Source organism: Rhea pennata, chromosome 6, assembly GCF_028389875.1.
Source record: "Rhea pennata isolate bPtePen1 chromosome 6, bPtePen1.pri, whole genome shotgun sequence".
NCBI classification, from domain to species: Eukaryota; Metazoa; Chordata; class Aves; order Rheiformes; family Rheidae; genus Rhea; species Rhea pennata.
The window spans coordinates 13618460-13640318 of record NC_084668.1 but is presented as its reverse complement, the minus strand read 5'-3'; the positions used below and the strand labels follow the sequence as shown (position 1 = coordinate 13640318).

Below are 21859 nucleotides of genomic sequence, written 5' to 3'. Positions count from 1 at the left end.
TTAGCTATTAACAGTTTCTGCTCTTGTTGGAGCATGAAGACTTGATCAAAGTATACTTTGCTTTGTTGTTTTTAAATTCTGATGAACAAATGCTCTTTAAAATTAAAACAATACTTTTTCGGTAGATACATGCACAGGTAATATTTGTCTCTTTTCCTTTTTTGGAAAAACACCAAAAATTTCCATTGCAGGAAATTGAAAACTACTTTGGATTTGCATCAAAAACACAAACTTAGATAGCTCTTTTGCCAGAATTTTCTCTCTATTAAAATGAAAAACAAACAAAAATCCCAGCAAAGATCCATAGACCAATTCTAGTGGTGACGCATCACTTTTTAGCAGTTTTGGTTTACCTATGGCATCCTCCCATGTTTTTGCAGCATGTTAACAGTGTCTTAATGCAGGAGTGTCTTGATTATCATCTTTGACAATTTTTCACATGTTGGAATTCGCATGGTAAAAAATTCTCATGATAAGACATGTAGGATTGGCTTTGAAAAAGTACAAACATGACTTTGTTTTCCTGTTCCACCAGAAAAGGCTCTCCCTTCCAGCCCCCACTCCTCCATCTTCTTAAAATAAGAAACAGATAACTTGAGAGGGAGAGAGAGATGGGAAAGTCATGTACCACAGCCTGCATGTCTCAGCACAGACCAATGCCGAATCTATCTGGCTTTGAGCTTTTGTATTTGCTGGTATGTTTTGATGATATATTGTAATTGTTGTTAACCCAGCCTCTGAAAGATAATTTCTGTGCAAGGTTCTAAGGCTGGTAACTTTAAAATCCACTTGAAGTGGGCAAATGATTTAAGTTTATCTGATACTTTATAAATTGGTCTTATTTGTAAGGAAGATGCAACATTAAAATGAGATTTGTGTTCATGAAAAATACCAAATCATCAGGCTAAATCCAAACAGTGGGTGCAGTGCAAGTTCTTTTATTCAATCCTGTGCTCTATCCAATAAGCACAGCCAAGGAAGTAAACAGTTTCAGGAGGAGGAAGTCATTTATGTTTCAACTCAGTGGCCTCAATGTTGGTATCTAGTGCCATGGAGTGTCCTAGGATAGCCTGGCCTCTTGTTGCTGTTGCTGAAGAGCTCAAGTCTCTTGAAGGTGCTCTGTCACATCTGCCAGGCCTATGCAGGTCCTTGAGTGTCTGTGTTCAGAAAACTAAATTGCAGCCTTGTTGCCGAGGTCCTGTTTCGTCTCTGATCCCTGCTGGAAGGCCTCTAAGAAACATCCAATGAATGCTGCTTCTGGAGTAGGCAACTCGTTGTCTAAAGACCTTCCAGATAGTGATAATTTCTGATCGCTGCTGTCAACTCCATTGGTCCTGTCCGAGATAAGTGGAAGATCACTGTTGTCAGTATAAGGAGGAACAGCAGTTAGGGCTCTTTCTCAGGTGTATCTCCTATTGTTTCGCTTCAGATGCATGGCACCGTGTGAGGAAGTAGACTGTATCCTTGTTTGATTACTTCAGCTGCAAAGAGTGACAGAAAACACTGGCTGGCTGCATTATTCAGGGCTGCTTGCTGGTATTTTTCTTCCATCAGAGGCCCTCACGTTTCTGTTTTGCTTCTCTACAAGTGCTGTAGATGCTACCTTCCTCTCCTCATTCTATGCCATGTCTCGCTGCTGTGTTTGACATCTTGCCATGTCCTTCCCTGCCCTCGCAGAACTATCTATTGCCATCGATGCTGGATCTGTTTGCACCCTCTTTCTTCCTCCATCATGTGCCATTCTTCTGTTCTCCCCAGGATTTGCCATTGCCTGCCTGTCTACTGCCTGTATCTGTGCACTCGCGCTCTTTAGTGAGGTCTTGCCTTTTCTCTGTGGCAAAGTCACTAACTTCATCGCTGTTTCACCTTATTTCACTTTTTTTCCCCCCTGTTTTTCAAGCCCTTCTCCACCTTCAGGAATTCCCCCCACAGTTTTCACACCCAACCAGTCATCCTCACAAACATCCCTCCTTCCCTTGTGCCCCCTTCCCATCACATTTTTCCCGTACTTTGCTTGCTTCCTTTACTTCCTTGGGCAGAGCTGGGTCCATTAGTGCCTGAAATATACCCTGATTTTCTGGAATTGATTGGAGGTGATATTCTGAAGTTGTCACATTACAGAGAAATGTTGCCAAGCACCAGACAGTCCTGGGTGCACTTTGACCCCTCACGGTAAGGCAGGAATGGCTTCTTCCTTGTGCGTTTGATTTGCTTTTGCCATATGGAAATGGCAGATGGTGTTGATCAGGAAATCAATCTAGAAGCGTATCCATTTCATGCTGTACACTAAAGATTTGTTCATTAAACTTAGAACTCTAATTTAAAGCCAATTAACAGGGTGATTTGAAGAGACTTGTTGTTTTTGAAGTTCAAAAGAGATAGCAAGTCTCTGATTTCAGTCTTTGTACATTCCAGAACCCGTATAACTATTGCAGTGTTGCCAACTCTAATGGGTTTTTCCTCCTTTCTTTTTTTTTTCTTTTTTCTTTTTTTTTTTTTTCTTTTTCTTTTTTTTTTCTTTTAGCAGTGCGACTTTTGCCATGAACTGGAACCATCTGGGGAAGCATTATATTTCTGGCCAATTTTTGTCCTAGTTTTTGAGGTGAATGGTTGGGCAAAACATGGGTATTTTTCCATCTCCTTTAGTAAAAGCCAGTAAAGCTCCCTCCTTCCTCCCTTCAGCAGCCTAGTTGTGTTCTTGAAGCAGAAGTTGTGGTAGGGGATAGAAAGTGGGAGGAAGCCCTGAGCAGCTCAGTGTCCTCACCACACTGGTTCCATCAGCATGGAGTTATCTCTCTGGTGACTTCTTTCTCTCCCCACCGCATCTCCTAGAAGATAGGAATCTACCACAAAAGCTTTCTAAAGCTTGAAAGGGGACTCCAGGCAGAGAGTTACTGCTGTACACACACACACGCTGCAGCGTACAGCCCTAATTTCCATGTGAAAGCAATCCTGTAGGATTGGCGCATGGAGGCCATTCCTAGGAACTGTCAAGACTGGAAACCTTGTGCCAAGAGAACGCCAGAAGGGATTAGATCTGAATTAATATTTATGCTGCTTTTAACCTAGATTGATATTCTGTAAACGCTTATAGGTCCTTCAGCAATAGACAGTGTGTTTGGATAGTCCCTACACTTACTAGTGGCATGTGGACAGAAAAAAACCTTCTTGAGTAATTTGAAGCTGCTGCTGATATAGAAGAAAATAGACGGGTCAAGTTTTGCTCTAGTATAGAGCCTATGACTTCACCAGGTTAACTGCTGCTACTTCTGTGTAATTGAGAACATAATTTGGCTCAGACCCCGAGAGATTGAAAAGGATCACAGCAGCCACTGTATTTAGCCAATGTTCAAAACAGTTGGCTTAAACTGAATGTCATGAGAAGATACTGTGTTCAGAAGGCTTCAGCTATATGACACAGTCCACTACAGACAAGAGATGGTGGAAGTATCTCCTTGTTTATTCTAGTTAAAATGGCATGCCAGGAAAAGCTATCGAATGTGGTATGTTATCACTGTGTGGGACAACGTGGCCGACTGGATAAAGGGTTTCACTGTGGGTGCGTGGGGATGAACCCAGCAAGAATTACGCAAAGGCTGCTCTCAGTTAGCCTGGCTCTGCCCATTCACTCTAGGAGCCAAAAGCAGGTGGACTTCATGGCCACGTTGTGGTGGATGTAGTGTTGGCATCAGCAGTTGGCATACCTTGACTGTGTCCTGTTGTTGGTGACAGGACCTTTCTGTTATCCCCAGAGCTGTGCGTATATTTAAAACAAAGGAAAAAAAATAGGCATCTGTCTGATAGAGCACAAAATATTCACAGAAACAGAACAGCTCCTGGAGGCCTCCTTTGGAAATCTCTTCCTGATGTCATGCTGGGCGGCGTAGCTGTTGGGCACCACGGTGGTATTCAGTGAGTGTAACGGGGTCTGCGCGGATTAGACCCGTGTCAGGGCGTCATTGTCGGCATCTGCCTTATATCAGAGAGGCCGACTCCCGCCGTGGTGCTTAATCTTTACGGAGACGTGGTCAAAACTGGTGCTTCATGTTTCACAGAAAAGCTTGGTGGGGGGAAACTTTTTTTTCCTGCCCTGTCTAGGGGAGGGAAAGGGTGTTTTCCTGATGAAAGAAAACCCCCAAAGAAGGAAATAATGTCTTTTCAAGAACAGGGTGTGCGGGGGGTATGTCTGAGTATCCATTTATTCCCAAGTATGCTGGCAGGCACTTTCAGGCTGATGCCCTCCAAAAGAGAGAGGTGTTTTGGGACAGCTCTTCTGACCATTCCTCAAGCACTTAGCAGGAGGGATTGTTTTATTAGGAAAGTTTACGGCTTCTTGTTTTCCCTCAAAGGCAAATGTGACTTTGTTGTTTTTAATTCTGTTGGGATTTCTCCCTTTTAATATACAACACAGCTGTTAAAATAGCTGGGGTTGTCTAGGGCAAATCATATAGCACTTTCCTTGTTCAGCTCTCAGATGGCTGCCTTTTTAGTGTCGTTGCAGAATTATATTACAAGGCATATGAATAGTGCTGGTATTAGTGTCAAAATCAATTACCCAACCCTCCTCCTGGAGAGAAAGCTACAGACCTTTGGAACAATCTGAGTAATCCATTTTGGATTTCTAATTCTGAGTAATGATGGAGGGCAGAGACTTGTGCTTGAATAAGTGCACAGGGTCTTTCTCTGTATAGTCACTCCTAAATGCATGCTCTTTACAGGAAAAAGCAGGCTCCCTGTGAAACCCTTTTTCATGCCAAATAGCTCACTGCTAAGATTAATCTGTCATTGAATTTATAAATTCTGTGTGGCGCAGAGCTGTGGAAAAAGTTTAGCATTGAACAGAAAGCAAACTATGCATTGCTTAAAAAATGAATGCCGTGCTCCTGGACGGTGCGGATTGACTGCTTCCATCAATATATCTTCTTGTACGGGTAATAAAAATACTTCCATAGCTTTGCGCCTCCACGGATCTCAAAGCGGTTCGCAAGCACGGCCAAGCGCTGTGTCCCGTTTTACGGCTGTGCGAACCGACTGCGAGAGAGGTTAAGCTTTGTGCCCAGACCCCGTCGGAGCCCCCGCACGGGGCCGGCGGCGGCGGAGCCGGGCACGGCGCGGCTCGTGGGGCCGGGCGCCCGGGAGGGGGGACGGCCCTCGGTCGTGGTGGCTCTGGGCCTCGCTGCCGGTCGGCTCTGCCGCCAGGCGCCTTTACCGAGCGAGAAGAGTTACGGCCGCCTTACCCTAAATCCTCCAAGATTAGAGTCGTTGTATTTGATTTTTTTTTTCCTAATCCAGTATTTGAGAAGGATTTACCCTTTTTTTTTTTTTTTAATACAGCCGTTTATTAGAATCACTTTTTTTCATAATTCGTTTGGTCTCTGTAGCGGTACGTTTACTTTTCAGACTTGCCAGTACGGGCCTGGTCTCCTGTCAGGTTTCGAGTGGATAAATGACGCGTCCGAAGAGCTGGGGTCCCCACCGGCGCGTCCGCCGCGGCGGGGGCCCGGAGACCTCGCTTCCGGCGCCTCGCGGCAAAACCCGCGGCCGCCAGCTGCGCCGTCCGCGGGGGCCGCCCCAGCTCCTGGTTTCGTCCTCGCCCAGCGTGGCCCCAGCCCCAGCAGTGGGCGCGACGGCCCGCCGGGCCCGCGGCCGGCCCGCGGGCGCCTGCCCCCCGGCGCGGCAGCGGGGCCGGGGGAGCGTCGCCCAGCGGTGGGCGAGCGGAGGACCAGGGGGTTCGGGGGCCTTTCCGGGGCGCGCTGGAGCCGTGCGAGGTAGAGGCGGGCGAGGGGACGAGCGCCCGGAGAAGCGGCCCGGGACGCGGCGCGCTGGGAGCGACGGTGGCAGAGCCGTCGCCCTTCCGGCGTCCCGTTCGGCGCGGGTGGGAAAGGAGCAGTGAGCTGGAGGGTTCCTCGAGACCAGCCTGCGGGCAGCGGTACCGGGTCGCTGCGGAGGCTCTGTGAAAGCGGGAGTCGCGTGGAGGAGACGTCTGACATAAAACAGCTTTAAAGTGGGGGGAACTTACAGTCATAAGTGTAGCGTGCCAGCTCACTTAATAGCAACTCCCATCTGTGGAATTTTAGATGCACAAAACTGGGTTTGGGAGATGAAATAAATTTGATACGCACGAATTATGTTGCAGGTGACAAAAGATTTGGGAGCTGGTATTTTTCATGGATGTAAATTAAAAGAAAAACTTCATTTGTGCTTTGGTATCTTCACTGGCACTTGATTGGCCATCTGTAACGCAGCTAAAGCGGTAGTTGACTTTGAGCTATGACTATTCAGGAAAAAAGAGGCTGGTTGGGAGAGGAACGGGTGGTTGTTAGTCTGGACTAGCGAGAGCTGGAAGGACTCCTGTGTCCCTGTTGTGGCCTAATCGTAAACACTGCCGAAAAGTTACGGTCAGCCTGTAGGTTCAGCACTGCGTGTAGGTTCAGCATCAGCCTATAGAATGACCGCCAACTACAGGGAAAAAAATCATCTAAAATGTTTTTTTTTTTTTTTTTTTTAAATTACTAGTACTTTGAAAGTTTTTAACTGTCTCAGTTTCTTGTTATGATTGATGGGCAAGGATTGACAAATCAGATTGCATACTGAATTTTTGAATCTCATCTGTCCTTTAATCAAGCAAAGCCCTTTGGACCAGCTTTATCATAGCCCAAGTTTAAGAAAATGTATTTTGATCCTGATCCTTCTGGTTCTTCAGCTGCCTGAGGTCACTGAGATCTGTGAATATGGATCTTTCTCGGGGTTGTACTATTTCTTCTTGTAACTACTGTAATGACTCGGTAGGGTTAGAAACTCAAATGATCTTTGCAACTCTCAAGTTATTTTTAAGCTATGCTGAACTCTTGGCTGCTTCTTCGGACAGCTGGTTTTGCTTGCTCTGTTAGTGACCAGAATTTGGTTTTATTTTGTCTTGTAGGGTTGCTGAGCTGGAAGATGCACATCTAAGATGGAAACTTCTGCTTCGACTGCTGCTGGGAAAAAAGAAGGGAAAGGTGCAGTTCTGGAGGGGAATGGCTTTACAGAGACGGGGAAGAAACCCACTCCTTTAGCAGCTGCAGGAGCAGCGGTGGCGCAAGGAGGTACTTTATGTTTTCCACACTTTGAAAGCAGCAGGGGTGTTTTTCATTAGTCTGTTAGAATTTAATAAGTATGGTGGCATCTGTCCTCCTGCGAACATGCTGAGTTTATTGGGGTTCTTGGCCTCAGAAGGTCACAGAAGTTGTAAGCTATCTCCCTGCATAGCATCCAAACGTTGTGCGGTGATGAGGCGTCATTGCTTCTAACAAGCTCGGACCAGAGTGGGGGAGAGGACAGCAAGCTGCCACTGGTGCTAAATTGCCACTGAATTAGACATAGTCATCAGGGAATTGAGACAATCAGTCACCACTAACCACTGGTGGATTGGCCTTATGTGATACATGCTGCGTATTGCCTGCTGCTTCTCCACAGAGGAATTAAAATGTCGTTGATGAGGCTGGCTGGAGATAAGTGAATGTCCTGTTAACGTGATCAGGGAAGAGGAGGTGTCGTGTATCGGCTGCGATTCTGTTAATGAGCTAAACAGCCATCACTGCTGCTGACATTTCATGCTTAGAAAGGAGCTTGGACTCCTCTAAATCCCCTGTAAGAGGATTCACATAAAAAAAGACAAACCCTGTTTGTCTGCACTGCCCCTGCTGCTTCAAAAGTAGCTCAAGTCTTGGTTTCTTTTTCGGTTTTTTTGGTTAGTTTTTCTAACTTTGGTTTAAGCGTTTTCAGAGAGGATTTGGTCCTGCTGGTGTTGAAGTCTGCAGGGAAGCTCTTGTGGTCCCTAGCAGGGTGAGTTTTGGATAGCACCAACAGCAGACGTGCCTTGCTCCTGGCTGCTCCCCACCTCACTGGGGGCAGGCTGGGGGGGGGCGTGGGGAGAGGCAGGATGGCCTCAGCGTGCACCCATCCATCACCACAGCCCCTTGTGGAGCAGCAGGCTCTGCTCTATGCTGAGGCACATTTCTGGTCTGGAGAAGGCTAGAAAATGGCCTAGGTGGAGCAGGCAAAATATAGCTCCAGGAAACATCCTTCGTTGACTCACAGGTGTGCAGGGTTGGTGGGTCTCCAAAGAGAGAATCTGCCCTTGGTACTGGCACCCTTGCAGCAGCTCCAGCTGTCGGCAAGGCTACACGCACTGGGCAGGTGCCACACAGCCCCATCTGAAAGTGGGGACAGGGTGTCCTTTCTGGGGGGGGAGACAAGCTTAGAAGGGACTTCACTAGCTTGGATGTGATGAGAGGCATGCCAGCTGTGTAAACTTTGCAGGCAGCTTTTATTTCTCTTTAAAATATACCTTATTGCTAGCCAGGCTCACCTCAGAAGGATTCCTTCCCCTCCCCTTCCTTAAATGCATGGTAATTTCTCATCAACCCAGGAAAGCAGCACAATTCTTCTGCGGACTTCTCTGTTGCTTATGCAGCTCAGTGAGTTTGGGTTTTCTGTTGACAGAGTTGTGAAGATAGCTCCTGGCCCAAATTGCGTAGATGTGCTTTACCTATCCCTTCTTTCCAAGGCCTTATTTACTGATCTTTTTTTGTTTGTTTCCACATTGATCTTGAAAGAGTAGGATTTTGTAGAGTACAAAATAAGAGATTATAATTTGTCAGATCTGCTTGTATCTTTGAATCTTGCTAAACAAAGGAAGTTTGTTTTTTTTTTTTTTTTTCTTAAAACCCTCTAGAGAACCTCTGACAGAGGATTGCTTTAGAGAGAGAGACAACTTCAAACTATTGAATGGGTCTGAGCTACCCTCCTTCTTGTGAGTACCATATAAATTGGCAGAAAAGGAAAACTTGATGGACTGAAGAAATAGAGGAAAGGCAGAAATGACGACATGCACAAGTTTGCTATATCCAAGCAGATTTTCATCTCTAGTAAAGAAGCAGCAGGCTGTGGAAACCACTGAGGTGTCCCAGTCTAGGCATCATCTGAGTGACTGACAGATTCAAAGGGCTGGCTGGTGCCAATGAAGTTTAAACACATGCTAAAATTCAAAACTTACGTAGTCCGAGAATAAGTACCTACTCCTGACTGGGCATTTGCCTCAGGAGTACCTCTACCAAGGAAGCAGTTGCTTCATTTCCAGAGATACAACAGAAATCAAGATCCTCCTCCTCCTCTTCCAAAGTGGAGCATCCACTGGCGCATTTAGCACTCCTGGAGACTTAATGTTTTTTAAGCATCAAGCATTACATGTCACATTAGCCATGTGCTATCTCCTTTGGAAAGAATGATTTACACAGTCAATGTTTCTCTTTTTATTAAGAGGAAGTAGAGAAGTAAGTGGAGGAGTTGTTTGAAGATGCCAGGAGAAACATGATGAAAGCATTGTGTAATGAAATACAAAGAGCAATATCTATATCGTACTGCGAATAGAAGTACTAATAGATGACCTAAAATGGCTAGCAGTAAAGTAGGCTTGAGATCTGATTCAGGCCCCAAAACTTTCAGATAATGCACTTGTTCTTACAGTTTGGAAGGCTTTTTGGTTATTTTGGGTATTTTTTTCTGTAGATAAAAGTAATGCATGCTGTTGAAATGGAGCATCTCTGTGTGTGTAAGTGGAAAAAATTAATACAGTATTTTTATAACATCAGCTAATTGTATGGTGTGCTTTAGCAGATAATAGCAAAAAGCCTGGGTACTGACTAGGCTGTATTTACATACTCTTCATACTAATAGAACATATTTGCTTCACTAAACTAGTGTAATTACTCATAACAGGCCAGAAATGTACATATTTATGCTCATATTCTTACAGAAGAAAGCAAATGAGGCATGGAGATTAATTACGCTGTTAAGTTCCGGGAGGGGAAGAGCAACAGACAAGCTTTAAAGGCCTCTAAGCTCCCCACCCTGCTTTGGGGCCATATGAACATGTCTTTACGCTCATCTGACAAACTCTTGCTTTTATTTATTGTAGAGGCTTTATTCTTTGTACTAGCATGTGAGAAAGTGGCAGCGAGGCTCAGCTAATGCTGTGGATCACCAAGCTGTTCTCCAGAACCAAACAAATGTAATTTGCAACACATTTCTTCTCTTTTATTCTACTGAGTCACACAGATGGAGTGCCAACATAGCATGTTTCTCTGATCATAGGGTTTTTTTTTTTTTTCCTTGCAGAAATGAATAGATTCACAAGGGTTTATTTCTAATTAAGGTAATTGAGGCAATAAACTGAATATTAGTTAAATAATTGAAGAACAGCATTTCTATTCATTATTTGTGTTATATTATTATAATTTAATATGTCTGACCTCCGTTTTTGTTTCCCTTTCTTTGAATATTCGTCCTAAATGTTTGCAGCCTTGAACAAATTAAGTTATGGCTGTAGGAAAAGAGATTGGTATTGTTGATGCTGTCAGAGAAGAGTTCTTCTGTACTAATGATCTGTGTTATATTTTTAGTCTTCTAAAGCTGCCATTTTAGAAATCTTCTTTGACTTTTTTTGTAGTAACTCATTGATCAGATGTTCAGAAATGGGCCTTGCAGAAGTGACATCAGGGAAGTCTCTCCTAATTTTCCATTTTTCCATAAATCAGGCTGGCCAAGGAGTCAAAGCTCCTTTTTTCTGTTTCAATGGGTGTATGTGCATATGGGTGACAGAGATGGAAGCTGGGTTTAATGACAATATTTAAGAGGTTTAGCCAGCCAGATTTGCAAAACTGCTTCCCACTTTCAATGCCTCCAATCCTGGAAAGGCAACTCTGAACATTTCAAGTATAGAGGACACTTTCTCTGAGTGCAAAAGTGCTTATTGCTTTGTTGAGGTAAGAGATGTTAGAAAACAACACCACATCAGTGAGAACAGACTTGGTCCTTTGGGCTAGCACTGTGGTTATCCTTTGTATCAGCAATGCACGAGGAAGCCCAGTCAGGTGGCTGGAGAAGAAATTTGAATGAGCCTCTCATTCAAATACTAAGATATTTAGGAAGAAAGGTTTCTCATCTTGTAATAAAAATTAAATACAAGTTCTTCTAAATGCTAACTGCCTGATCTTAACAAGCTCCAGAATGCACCCTTCGCTCTCCACCCCACCCTCTGCATGACACAAACACCCAGTTCCTAAATTGATGGTGTTTATGTTTGAAACATTTTTCTGATGTCTGGCTCTGTCAAGACTAATTTTAGCATTTCTAAAGCTGGGTAAAAATACAGCCTCATTACTTTGATGTCAGAGCATAGTTTACTATTAGTATATTCTGGGGTTTATCATTTTAGTCATGTTTAACACGGCTGCAGCAGGCATGCACTATTAAATCTGGCTTATTTTACATTCCTGTCCAAGATTATTTATTTGGAACAATTTCCTCTCTATCAAAAGACACGGCTAATGCTGAGTTTTAATGTGTTATTTACACACAAAATAACCTATTTACAACTCAGTATCTGCCGCAGGGAGAATGAATGGGGCAGTGCTCCCTTCATCCTGTTGTATCTGAGTTTAACAATCTGGATTGCTAATAGAACCATTTATCACAGGGTGGTAATTTATTTTATGTTAGCTGCACAGGTCTCCCTGCTTCTGATCTATGGAAATACTTTGTATATAATGAAGTTCAACAAGTCATTTGGTGTAAACATGGGAAAACCAAGCTGCAGAACCAGCAAGACTCTGGCTACACTTTTTCCAGTAGGTAACAACTCTCCTCTGATATTAAGGTTTCACTTGATGAAATACAGCTCTTTGCCCTGCGTATGTTTTAAGGGCAGAGTGTTGGGCTCCTCTGCAGTGGATCAGAGATGGGGATGGAGTCTGGTCACTTGATTTATGGGCTGGCAGGAATGTTCAGTGCTGCAGAAGTAGCACACTCAGCCCTTTCATAGGCAGAGGAGAAGTGCAGGGAGCACCTCCCATTGCTCTCCAGAGATCTTCTGTAAGCAATGCAAGAGTAGCATTGGCCAGGAGTCCTTGTGCAGTTCAGCTTGTCTCAGTGCTGGATTATGGGAAGACTATGTAAATGAGGAGGAGGAAATGCCAGCGTCCCAGCAGACCTCAGTGAATTGAAAAAAAATATATAGTTTGTGTGGCCTGAGACTTTGACAAATTAGGAGAACAGCCCCTATTAAGTCATCTCCTCTGTCTACCCTGGAGGGGCAGGGATCTTCTCCAAAGAATGTTTTTCATCCAGCGGTTCACATTTTCCAGGAAAGGAAATATAACCAGTACAAGCACATTCTCAGCTTCCCTGCCCTGTGCTGTTTTGCTGAATACATCTTGAAACTGAGATATGTGGTTAACAGAAAAGCCTAGTTTGGCTTCAGAAGGGAAGAGGACAAGTGGTTAAAACAATGATGGGAAAATCCTATAATTTAGACTGAAATTCTCCTGCCTATCACTGTCTGCTGTGTCTACCGCATATAGCTCAGTGGCCCCCACGCTGGGTAGGGTTTCATTACAACAGTGCCATAAGAATAGTAGCAATCAAGAATCGTATTTCTTCCCTGAACATTTCTGTCAGCTTTAAACAAAGCAGCTCTCCTGGGGCTTGAGGTGGGTTTCTTTGCCATCATAGTCCCTTTGGATGGCAAGATTGCCTACCGGTCTCTCCATAGATTGTCCCTTTGGGAATCCAGAGGGTTCAGATGCTCAGACTAGCCCAGTAGCGATGCTGTCCTCAGTCGGAGGTTGTCAAACCCTGTGATTAGCTGCAAGCTTTGTGTCACATCGGTCACCTGAAACCTGTTTGCTTGACTAGTTGAGTAGAATCCTTGCAGAAGATGAGTGAGGCTGAAGCAATGCTACACCATATATATGTAGCATATATATATATGGTGCCTATGTATATATATGCACCATCTATCTATCTATTTAGATATAGATATGGCAACTCTGGGAGGGGGCCCTCATGAGCTATCATTGGGTTCTTGTGTAAGATCCTACAGCCAGCTGTGAGCCAGCTCCTTCGGTAGCTGGGTTTCAAGGTTTCTCTTCCAGGCGTTTGGGCTTTATGAAACCCTAGAGTGTATTGGGAAGTGTATGAAGCTTAATACACTTTGAGGAGAGTTACCTAATGAAGTTGCATTAATGCGTACTGAAGGGCCAAAAATTGAGGTCCAGGAGGGGTTGTCTGGTAGCTCTGGCTGTTGGAAGATTACAGTTCGTTTCCCTACAGAATGAAACTCCCTTTCCCTCCCGCTCTGAGGTTATTGCTGACTTGGGCTGTTGCTCACTGTGAGGAGACAGTCTATAGTAAGTATTTCTCCTTGGCTTTCCTACAGAAATCCATTTTTTGCATTTCTTTGGTTATTTCTGCCCTTGCTCCTGAGACACTGCCCAGAGGGGTCAGCTGCCACAGACTGGCCTTCCTAAGTGAAGAGGTGACCCAGGGGTGAAAAAAAATGAAGGTCCCTAAGAAGATGCTGGTCACCATGCTGTGCTGAGACAGTCCATCAGAACTCGCATGTTCTCCTGCCTCATAGAATCATAGAACCAGTAAGGTCAGAAGAGAGCTCTGGAGATCTAGTCCAACCCCGTCCCCCTGCTCAAGCAGGGTCCCCTAGAGCATGTTAGATGGGGTTGCATCCAGGCAGGCCTTGAAGATCTCCAGAGAAGGAGACTCCACAACCTCTCTGGGCAACCTGGTCCAGTGCTCTGTCACTCTCACAGGGAAGAAATTCCCCCTCACAGTCAGGCGGTGGTTCAATTTCTGCCCATTGCCTCTTGTCCTGTCACATGGGACAACTGAAAAGAGTTTGTCCCCATCCCCTTGACACCCTCCCTTCAGGTACTTGTACACATTGATAAGATCCGCCCCCTCAGGCTTCTCTTCCCCAGGCTGAAGAGGCCCAGCTCTCACAGCCGTTCAGATGCTCCAGCCCTCTGATCATCCTTGTAGCCCTACACCTCTGCTGACTGCCTCATCCAGTCTTTCCATGGTGCCTCTGACTCCCTTTTCCAGGTACCTTCTCCCTCTCTTGCCCTCTTCCTAGAGGTGGGACCTTGGAGCCCAGCTACCTGCCTCCAGCTCCTTCCTTTGATATCTGGCACCCAGAGTTTGAAGGAATAGTAGAAAGCATTCAGGGAGCAGCAGGTTTATTTATTCCACCACAAATGGTGGCATTTCAGTAAAGATTGCTACAAAAACCATGTCTCTTCTGCTCTTCTACCTGTCCTCTCCTCTGTCCATATCTTGCAGTGTTGAGTCTCTCTAATCTCTTCTCTAGCAAAGTTAGTGATACATCTTTGCCAAGTAATCCCTTGTTTTGCTTAGTCAAGTGATTGTGGAGTCCTACTTCTTGCCACTTGTTTTCCCTCTCACAGAGGGAACCCTCTTCTCAAGCCTCTATGCTGAATTTCTCTGTGTGGTAGCCATCACTGCAACTTTGGATTGGACAATCGTTAACATTTACAGACTTTTTGATTTAAAACATAGATAATATAGCCCAGACAAATAATGCTACGTTCTGTATCATCAAAACATTCAATGATACAGCAATTTCATAATATCAGCCAGCATTCATTATTTGAATACAGCGGCCCCAAACTGTCATACCAGAAATTCCTACCATTTCAGCGCATTACAGATACTGAAGTACTTTGAAGATAGAGTAATTTAATCTCATCCTAACCACACTGCACACCAGCTCAAAAAGGTTTCATGAGTTTAAAATGGAAAAGGTATTCTTCACAGGCTGTTTTTGGCACTGGTGATCCAAACCACTAAGTATCACCTGAAAGACCTTTGTATTTTTTAAGTGTGTTATCGTCAATAATAATCATAATAATAATGACTTTTATTTTTCTATTACTTTGTAAGCTGCAAAAGTTTATTCTGGCAAGTACTAATACATCTTCTTTTCTACTGAGCCAGTTGAGACTTCAGTACGATGCCTCTCAGGGCACCTAAATATAACCTCTGCTAAACTTACCGTTTGTGGGTCTGCCATTTATAGTCAAATAAGAAAGTCCAGTAGTGATGGATTATATCTGTGGTGATGCTTTCCTGGACTGTCTCTTCTGTGCTGCCAGCATGTCTCAATAATTTATATTTTTAGTTACTGTGTCAGCTTTTTAGATGAGCATCCATGTATTTTCACAAGTTTTCTAAATTAACTCTCCCAATACTGTCCGTTAACTGTGTCATTTGAACCTGCTGCAATCATATGGGCACTTTCCCTTATTATCCTTCCAAGAGAAGAAAGGACTGGTTCAATTTTTCCAAAGACAGCTGAGGCTGGAGAGAAGGAGGGACAGCAATGGGACTTGTCTGAGATTAGCCACCTAAGTATTAGGTTTGGAGAGGAGGAAATCATATTATGGAGATGCTTGCCCTGTTCTGCCCATGACTTCATGCTTGATTTAAGGTGACTAATGGTAGGGGGGGAATCCCAATCTTTGTTACTTGGCCAAAATTGCATAAAGAGTGGGCTTAAAGTAAGGAACCAAGGAATGGGAGAAGGTTAATGTTTTAAAGCTCTCCGTTTGTGCTGATTGTCCTATAACCAGCCAAGCACTCAGAGTCTGAACTGAAATCTCACTGCACAGATTCTAAAGTCAGAGTCTAACTTGACACCCAGTGGAAATGCAGGTGGGGGAAGCCACTTCCACACAGCTGCTCCAGCTTTACATTAGCATTAACAAAATCAGTGTTTTACCAGACCTTTCAGAGAGTTGGGCAATTGAAAATCTCCACTAAATAGAAAAGGGGGAAAAAACTAGCAAATCCTAAAGGCTACAAAAGACTCCTAAAAATAACCCAAGTGGAGGAAGGGTATTAATGCAAAAGTAAATAATTACATTACGGGAAGCAACTAGAGAGGGCAGTTGTGTAAATCACTTTAAGGAGAACAAGCATTAGATAAAATCCATTCTTTTATCACACAGATTAAGTCTTCCTTTTGACGCTAAATAATTGATAGGGTTTGGCAGAGTGTTCTACAGCTGCCTCTGCGGAGCAGTGGGACTGCTCCCGAGGTCAGACGAGTGGCAGAGAAAAATGTTGCTAAAAGTGCTGTGCATCCAATACCAGCACCAAGAAATGGGACTTGTATTCCCGGCACTTCTTAAAGAATTTCTATGCAGCCTTGAAAAGACAGCCGCACGCCTCGGAGCAAAAGGAGGACTTGGCATAGCTTACCTCCTCCTCAAACTGCAGCCCATGAAACGATGTGGTTGAGCAACTCAAATTTGCACTGTATCTGTTCGCAAAATCAAGTTAGTTGTTTCAGAAGTTGAACAATAAGTTGTTCAGCTTCAGGGGAGCTGAACACATTACCTACACATCACACAGTGCCTTTGAAAATGCCACATTGCAGAAGTCAATACCGTTCCTTTTGGTTGTGTTAAGAGTATGAAAATGTTCAGTAGCACAAATGGCATTTTACTGAACTTAAACTCAGTTTTGTCAGTGCCTTTGTGCAGTGCCTAGCACAGCAGGCTCATAGCTAGAGGTTGTTATGCTGCAAAGAATAGTACTCTTTTCCTGAAGCAAGTTGAACTGAAATGGCAGAAACCTTAAGTTCTGAAATAAATCAAGATCCCTTGAATTCAGAGTGGAGTCTAAGTTTGGCAGAACACGTTCTCTGATCTTAACGATAGCTGCAGAGAATAAACCTCAAGTCAAGATTTTAAGTTTTGCTCTTTCAGTAGAAGAATGAAGTGGATATGCTCTCTTCACTCTAACTGGTTTAGGATTTTGTTAAACTCGCGAGCTTACGTGTGTTTCAATGTGACCTGTGCTAGGTGTTTTACTTGTCTTTTAGTGCTCTTGGGTTGAAACAAACTTAGTGACAAGAACAAAGCTATGGTTTGTGCACTTAAGTTGACTGAGCTCAAAGTGAAAGTTAAAAAAAATCAGTGTGAGCCCACATGAACACAAATGCAAAAGATATCACACAAACATCTCTGAAATCTATTCTGTGTTTTCTGTAGTCTGTTAGAGAATTCCTTGGGGTTCTTTCTCCTGGAATCATAGCTACTCTCAGAACTTTATTCTAGTGAAAATACTTCCAATTTTAAGTAAATTGTAAATAAGAACGGAAGCAATCCAAGCAAAATATTTATATTAACGGCCACAAATATCTGATCTTTGAAATATAGACGCATTTGCAGGGTTTGAATGGTGCTGTTTGGGCCAAAAAGCTTTTCTCTTCCCTCTTGTGTGGATCAGCTCCTCACTCTGACAGATTTTCAGGAAAAAAAAAAAAAAACACAGCTTGCAACAGATGCATCTCTAAGTAAACAGTTAAAGTTGATGTTTTGATAATTTCAGTTGTATTGATATAAAAGTTTAGTGTCTGAGCATTCCTGAAAACCATCCAGCAGAGGAGATATCTGACCATTAGCTTTGGCCGCTTGTGTGCTGCTTCAACATCAGTTTAATATTTTGTTAAATGCTTTAACCAGAACAGAGGTACTTCTGCACCTAATGAAACACTCCTGGTCTAGAGCGTCTTTTAAAGAGTCAGAACGCTTGGCCTCGAATCTGAAGTATCAGGCATTGTTTAGATTTCCCCAAGTGAACATTTTTCTCTATGTGGGAGGGAAAAAGGATCTTTCTGTGTTCAGCTCTTATACTCGAGGCTCACCTGGCTTGATGGCCGCCCTTCATAGGGTAGACTAGCAGTGACAGAAAATCAAGCAGTTGGATAGTTCTGCATTCTCACTGGTGTGGCTTTGCATGTTGTGCAGGAAAATGCCTTCTTCATCAAGCTTGAGGTTGAGCTAAATCTCATTCATATCAATTTGTAATTAAAGTTAGTGATGTTTTTTCTGTGGTATTCGTGGCCATACACTGAAGTAAAATAGAGAAACTCAGAGGTGAGGACTTTATGCATCAGTATGCATGTCCTATTTTAATGAGAAGAATTATGTGTTGTGGGAAGCTCACTAGATTCCCAGAGGCTGCTCGGGTGAAAGTGCCCAATTTTTCGTGACTCCCAATGGTGAGGGCACAGAATTGGGCCTGGGGAAAAATAGTTTCAGTTCCTGATTCAGCCCCAAACTTCCACCATGATTTTTGGTAAGCTGCTTGACTTCCCTTCACTTACCCATTTGTATAATGAACTTACGTTGTTCTTTGGGCCTCAAGGCTCATCAATCAGCATCTGGTTAGCACATTTATGGTATTGGTCATGCTGAAGCACTTAACAGGTCAGACAGTAGAGGATGCCAATTCCCCCTCCCCACCTCCTGCAAGGGACTTCTCCTGCCTCTGAGAACTGTATTACAAGGGTGACCTTGTTCATATTTCTGAAGTCAACCTGCTGTTGTCAAAGGGGCCCAATAAAACAGATTTGCAGGATTAAGGAAGATAAGGCTTAGTTCTTATAACGAAGGCGTTTTCAGTATCTGCAGCAGAGAATGTTTGAGGGGGTAGATAGAGATCAACTATATTCCGAGTGGTTATACTGCATTCTGGAATAAGAAAGTTTTTCAGACAGTCTCATCTGGCAAACTCAAGTAGAGAGTGTGGTGCTGTTAATAACTGTATAAATCTTTTGTGTTGTAACAAGAGAAGGCAAATTTTTCAGGTTTATGGGCTTTTCCTACATGTGTAATCCATGGGTGAGGTTCACCAAATGGTTTGCTTAGGGTCAAGTACTTAGACAAATTCTGGACAGACCTGGATGAAACATGCAGAGCTTCAGGATTTCACCCCCAAACCAAGCAAAAGATAGTGATTTTAGCAATGTCCTTTGTAATTACTCTTTTAGTTGTGGCCTTAGGTGAGGCTAATGGCCTTGACATCACTTTGAGGGAGAGGTGTCAGTCTGGAGGCTAGGTGATGGAAGAAGAAAATCACTGACTTGGGATGACAGCTTCAGGGAAAACCTTGGTTTGGGCTCTCTTGTCCTTCAGGCTGCTGTGCACATGCACACTCTAACACTGTAATCAGCTGTGGAGGAGCAGCCAATGTTGTTGTTTGATCTGGTGGAATTTTTTTCCTTTTGGAAAACTCCTGTGGAAGTGTCACAGTCTGTTACAAAGCCAGCCTTGAAAACATTCTTACTGCAAGGTCTTGTATTTCAAATGCTGGAGCAGTGACTCTTAAAATAGATAGGAGCTTGGCTCAATGTATGAAAAACATTTGCATCTTTTTTCCTGAGCTCTGTGCATGCTGCATCGTTTCTGAGAGCGAACTATAAGAATTAGGGGAGGGAAAAGGAGTTTTGCAATTGTCTGTGCTTCTTTTAAGACCACTCGAAACAGTGTCTTAGCAGCTGAAATAAGATCCAAGGCTATCGTTTGCCCATATAGAGTCACTGACACTTGAAACAGGCTGGATTTATATGTGGTTACTGAAAAATATATAGCAAAATGAAAGTCTCAGACACTGAGTTCATGTGCATTGCCCATTGTAAAGATAAGTAACGGCTGTTATAAGATCACTTAAATGGTTACCTTTGGGACATAAAAGAGATCTTTGAAGACAGTAAGTCTTAATACAGAAATGTTTACTCATAAAAAATACATTTGGAATGGGGGAGGGGAACACACTTCCTATTAATGTGGTTTTTGCCTTTTATGGCAGGTTGTAGCAGGTCTTTAACCTCTGTAGCACTTGAGCAGGGATAGAAATGAGCTTTCTCTAAGTATCAGCCCAAAGGGTCTTTCCTCACTGCCAGTATCTGTGGTGGCTCTTATAAAGATGGTTTTCAGTTCATTCCTCTTTGCTGTTACCCAAGTAAAAGATTATTGTTTTCAAACTTAAAGTCTTCCAGCAGCTAAGTCCTAAGAGCTGTAAGAGTTGCAGAATAGAAATGCCCTCCTGAATTTGTTTCACTTAACTGTGTGTTTTTGTGAGGCGCAGGGCTGGTGGTCCAAGACACAGTAGGAATTTGCATGCTACGAAGCAGCCAACTGCTGTACAGAACATGGTAGGGGAACAGAAGAGGGAACTGGCCCTTAAATGCAGCAGCATCACGAAGGAGGAATCTGTTTCATGAGATGCTCACAAGGATGGAGAAGCGCAAGCCAAGTGTTTCTGGTTGGCCTTGTGGCAAGTGTGAAATGCAGTGACATACAGAAGAGCCGTGTCGTTCACAGTCCACAGAGGTGGACGTGCTGTTTGCAGTTTTCTAGTAATAGTTTTATAGACAATTTTGAAAAGCATTTTCCGGGAAATTAATAATGTAAAGACAAAGCCTTTGCTTCCTAAATGAGACGAGGAGTCTGTGGGGAAAAGACTGCTGCAAAATTCACTTTGGCAGTGTTGGAGTAAGGCTGTTTGAATCCATATCTAGCGAGGACATGATTTCTGCTTTAAAGAGTAGGAAATCTGCACTGGACTAGGTAAGACGGACGGGGTGCCAGCAGAAGCTCCAGTCTCAGAGCAACGAAGAGAGGTTTAAAATTCTTAATGGAAACCATGGTGGATCATGGTGAAAGGCCTTAATGAGATGATTTGTGTGGAGATACAGGTGGCCTGGACCAGAGGTTCCAGGAGGAAGGCTGAATCCTGTAGCAGGATGGGAATGCCTTTGACAGGCTGTTGGCCAAAGTTGTCAGGAGCAGGACTGTAACAGCAGGATTTCTGTGAAAAGACACAGCATTTTGTGACTCTTCAAGAGAAGAGCTTGGTAGCTGAGGAAAAAGTGAAAGGAAAGTTGTGAAAGTACTTAAATGGATGAGTTGCATGCTTTTAAAAGCATAAGAGGAACCTGAGAGCAGAGAAAGGTAAAAGGTAGAGAAGCCGGAAAGAAGTCCATGTTAGCTGTGAAAATAGGGCTACCAAGCTGAGACAGCTGATTTTCTGATGAACCTGTTCCTTAAGGTCACAGGCCTGTGCTAAATTTACTCTCCATATGCCAGTGAGAATGGAGACAGGGCAAGACTACTGGACTTTGCAATTGTTACTTCAAAATATGATGCTCGTCTAGGCAATAATTCTGTAAGGCAAATTCCAGAAATTAGTTTTTGAATCATTGACTTGCCTGCCTTTGTAGGGGCATGGCATGTTCTGGACACATAATGAGATAGAGGACAGATTAAAGGAAAGATGGGCAGGATTTTCATTAAGGAAATTTGCACGATAGGAACGGATCTGGGGCCTTGGTGTGTTTCAGATTGGCTTGTTCTAGCCTCTTCAGGCAGCAGATACAAGAATGGCTTTCGCTTCTATTTACCCCCTCAAGCGTGAGGACGTGACAAGTTCTCCTGGGAAGCTGGTATTTAATACCTGCTAGATGCACAACTGAGTTTACTTATACAGATCCCAGAGTTAAACATGCCGTAAGAAAGCACATGGTTGGTACTGACATGCTGGCCCCAGCAGCGACTTCCCCCCTAGCTCCATGGCAGGGCTGTCTGGATTGTTATCCAGTCCTTGAACCATAAAAGTGATGGCTTGGCCTGAGTACCTTTTTGCTGATGTTCCTGGGAATTCAGTGTTCCCTGTCCAAAGGAGGGTCTGTGGGCAAGAGAGGGAGAGACCCTGAGGAACATCACCCCTTTGCCATTGGGGCATTGCTTTGCCATCCCTGGTTGCCCTGCTGTTGGTGCTGGGTTTGGCTGCCTCAGCTTAATCCCATTGCTGGATAAAGCCTCTGGGAAGGCTGACTTCAGCCTTTCCCATCAGGAAGGGGACTATGTGTGAGAAGCTATAGCTGGAATTTAAAAGCAGTGGAGAAAAGCATAGGATAGGCACGGTACTGGTGATCGTATTAGCATGTGTGCCCTGAGCAACTCCAAAATCTTCAGCTTCTGTTCAGCAGCCAGGCCCGTGGATGTTGCCTTGATATTCACATGGTTCATCATCTCCAGCGCTGAGGAGCATTTGTTCCAGGGGATAACGTGAGCGTGATGGTGCGGGTAGGACATGGGGAACGGTTCATTCTTGGAGAGCGCTTCCGACAGCCCCCGTGATGCCCATGGCTCCT

At 43.9% G+C, this 21859-nt stretch overlaps 1 protein-coding gene across 2 annotated transcripts in view; it reads left to right on the top strand.

Moving 5' to 3' along the window:
* GLI2 (GLI family zinc finger 2) overlaps positions 1 to 21859 on the top strand; it is a 198409-nt gene that overhangs the window by 41620 nt on the left and 134930 nt on the right. For both annotated transcript variants that reach the window (XM_062578770.1, XM_062578771.1), the window contains exon 2: positions 6923 to 7085. In XM_062578770.1, coding sequence (XP_062434754.1) covers positions 6953 to 7085 — 133 coding nt within the window. In that variant the 5' untranslated portion in view covers positions 6923 to 6952. The remainder of the gene's footprint in view (positions 1 to 6922; positions 7086 to 21859) is intronic.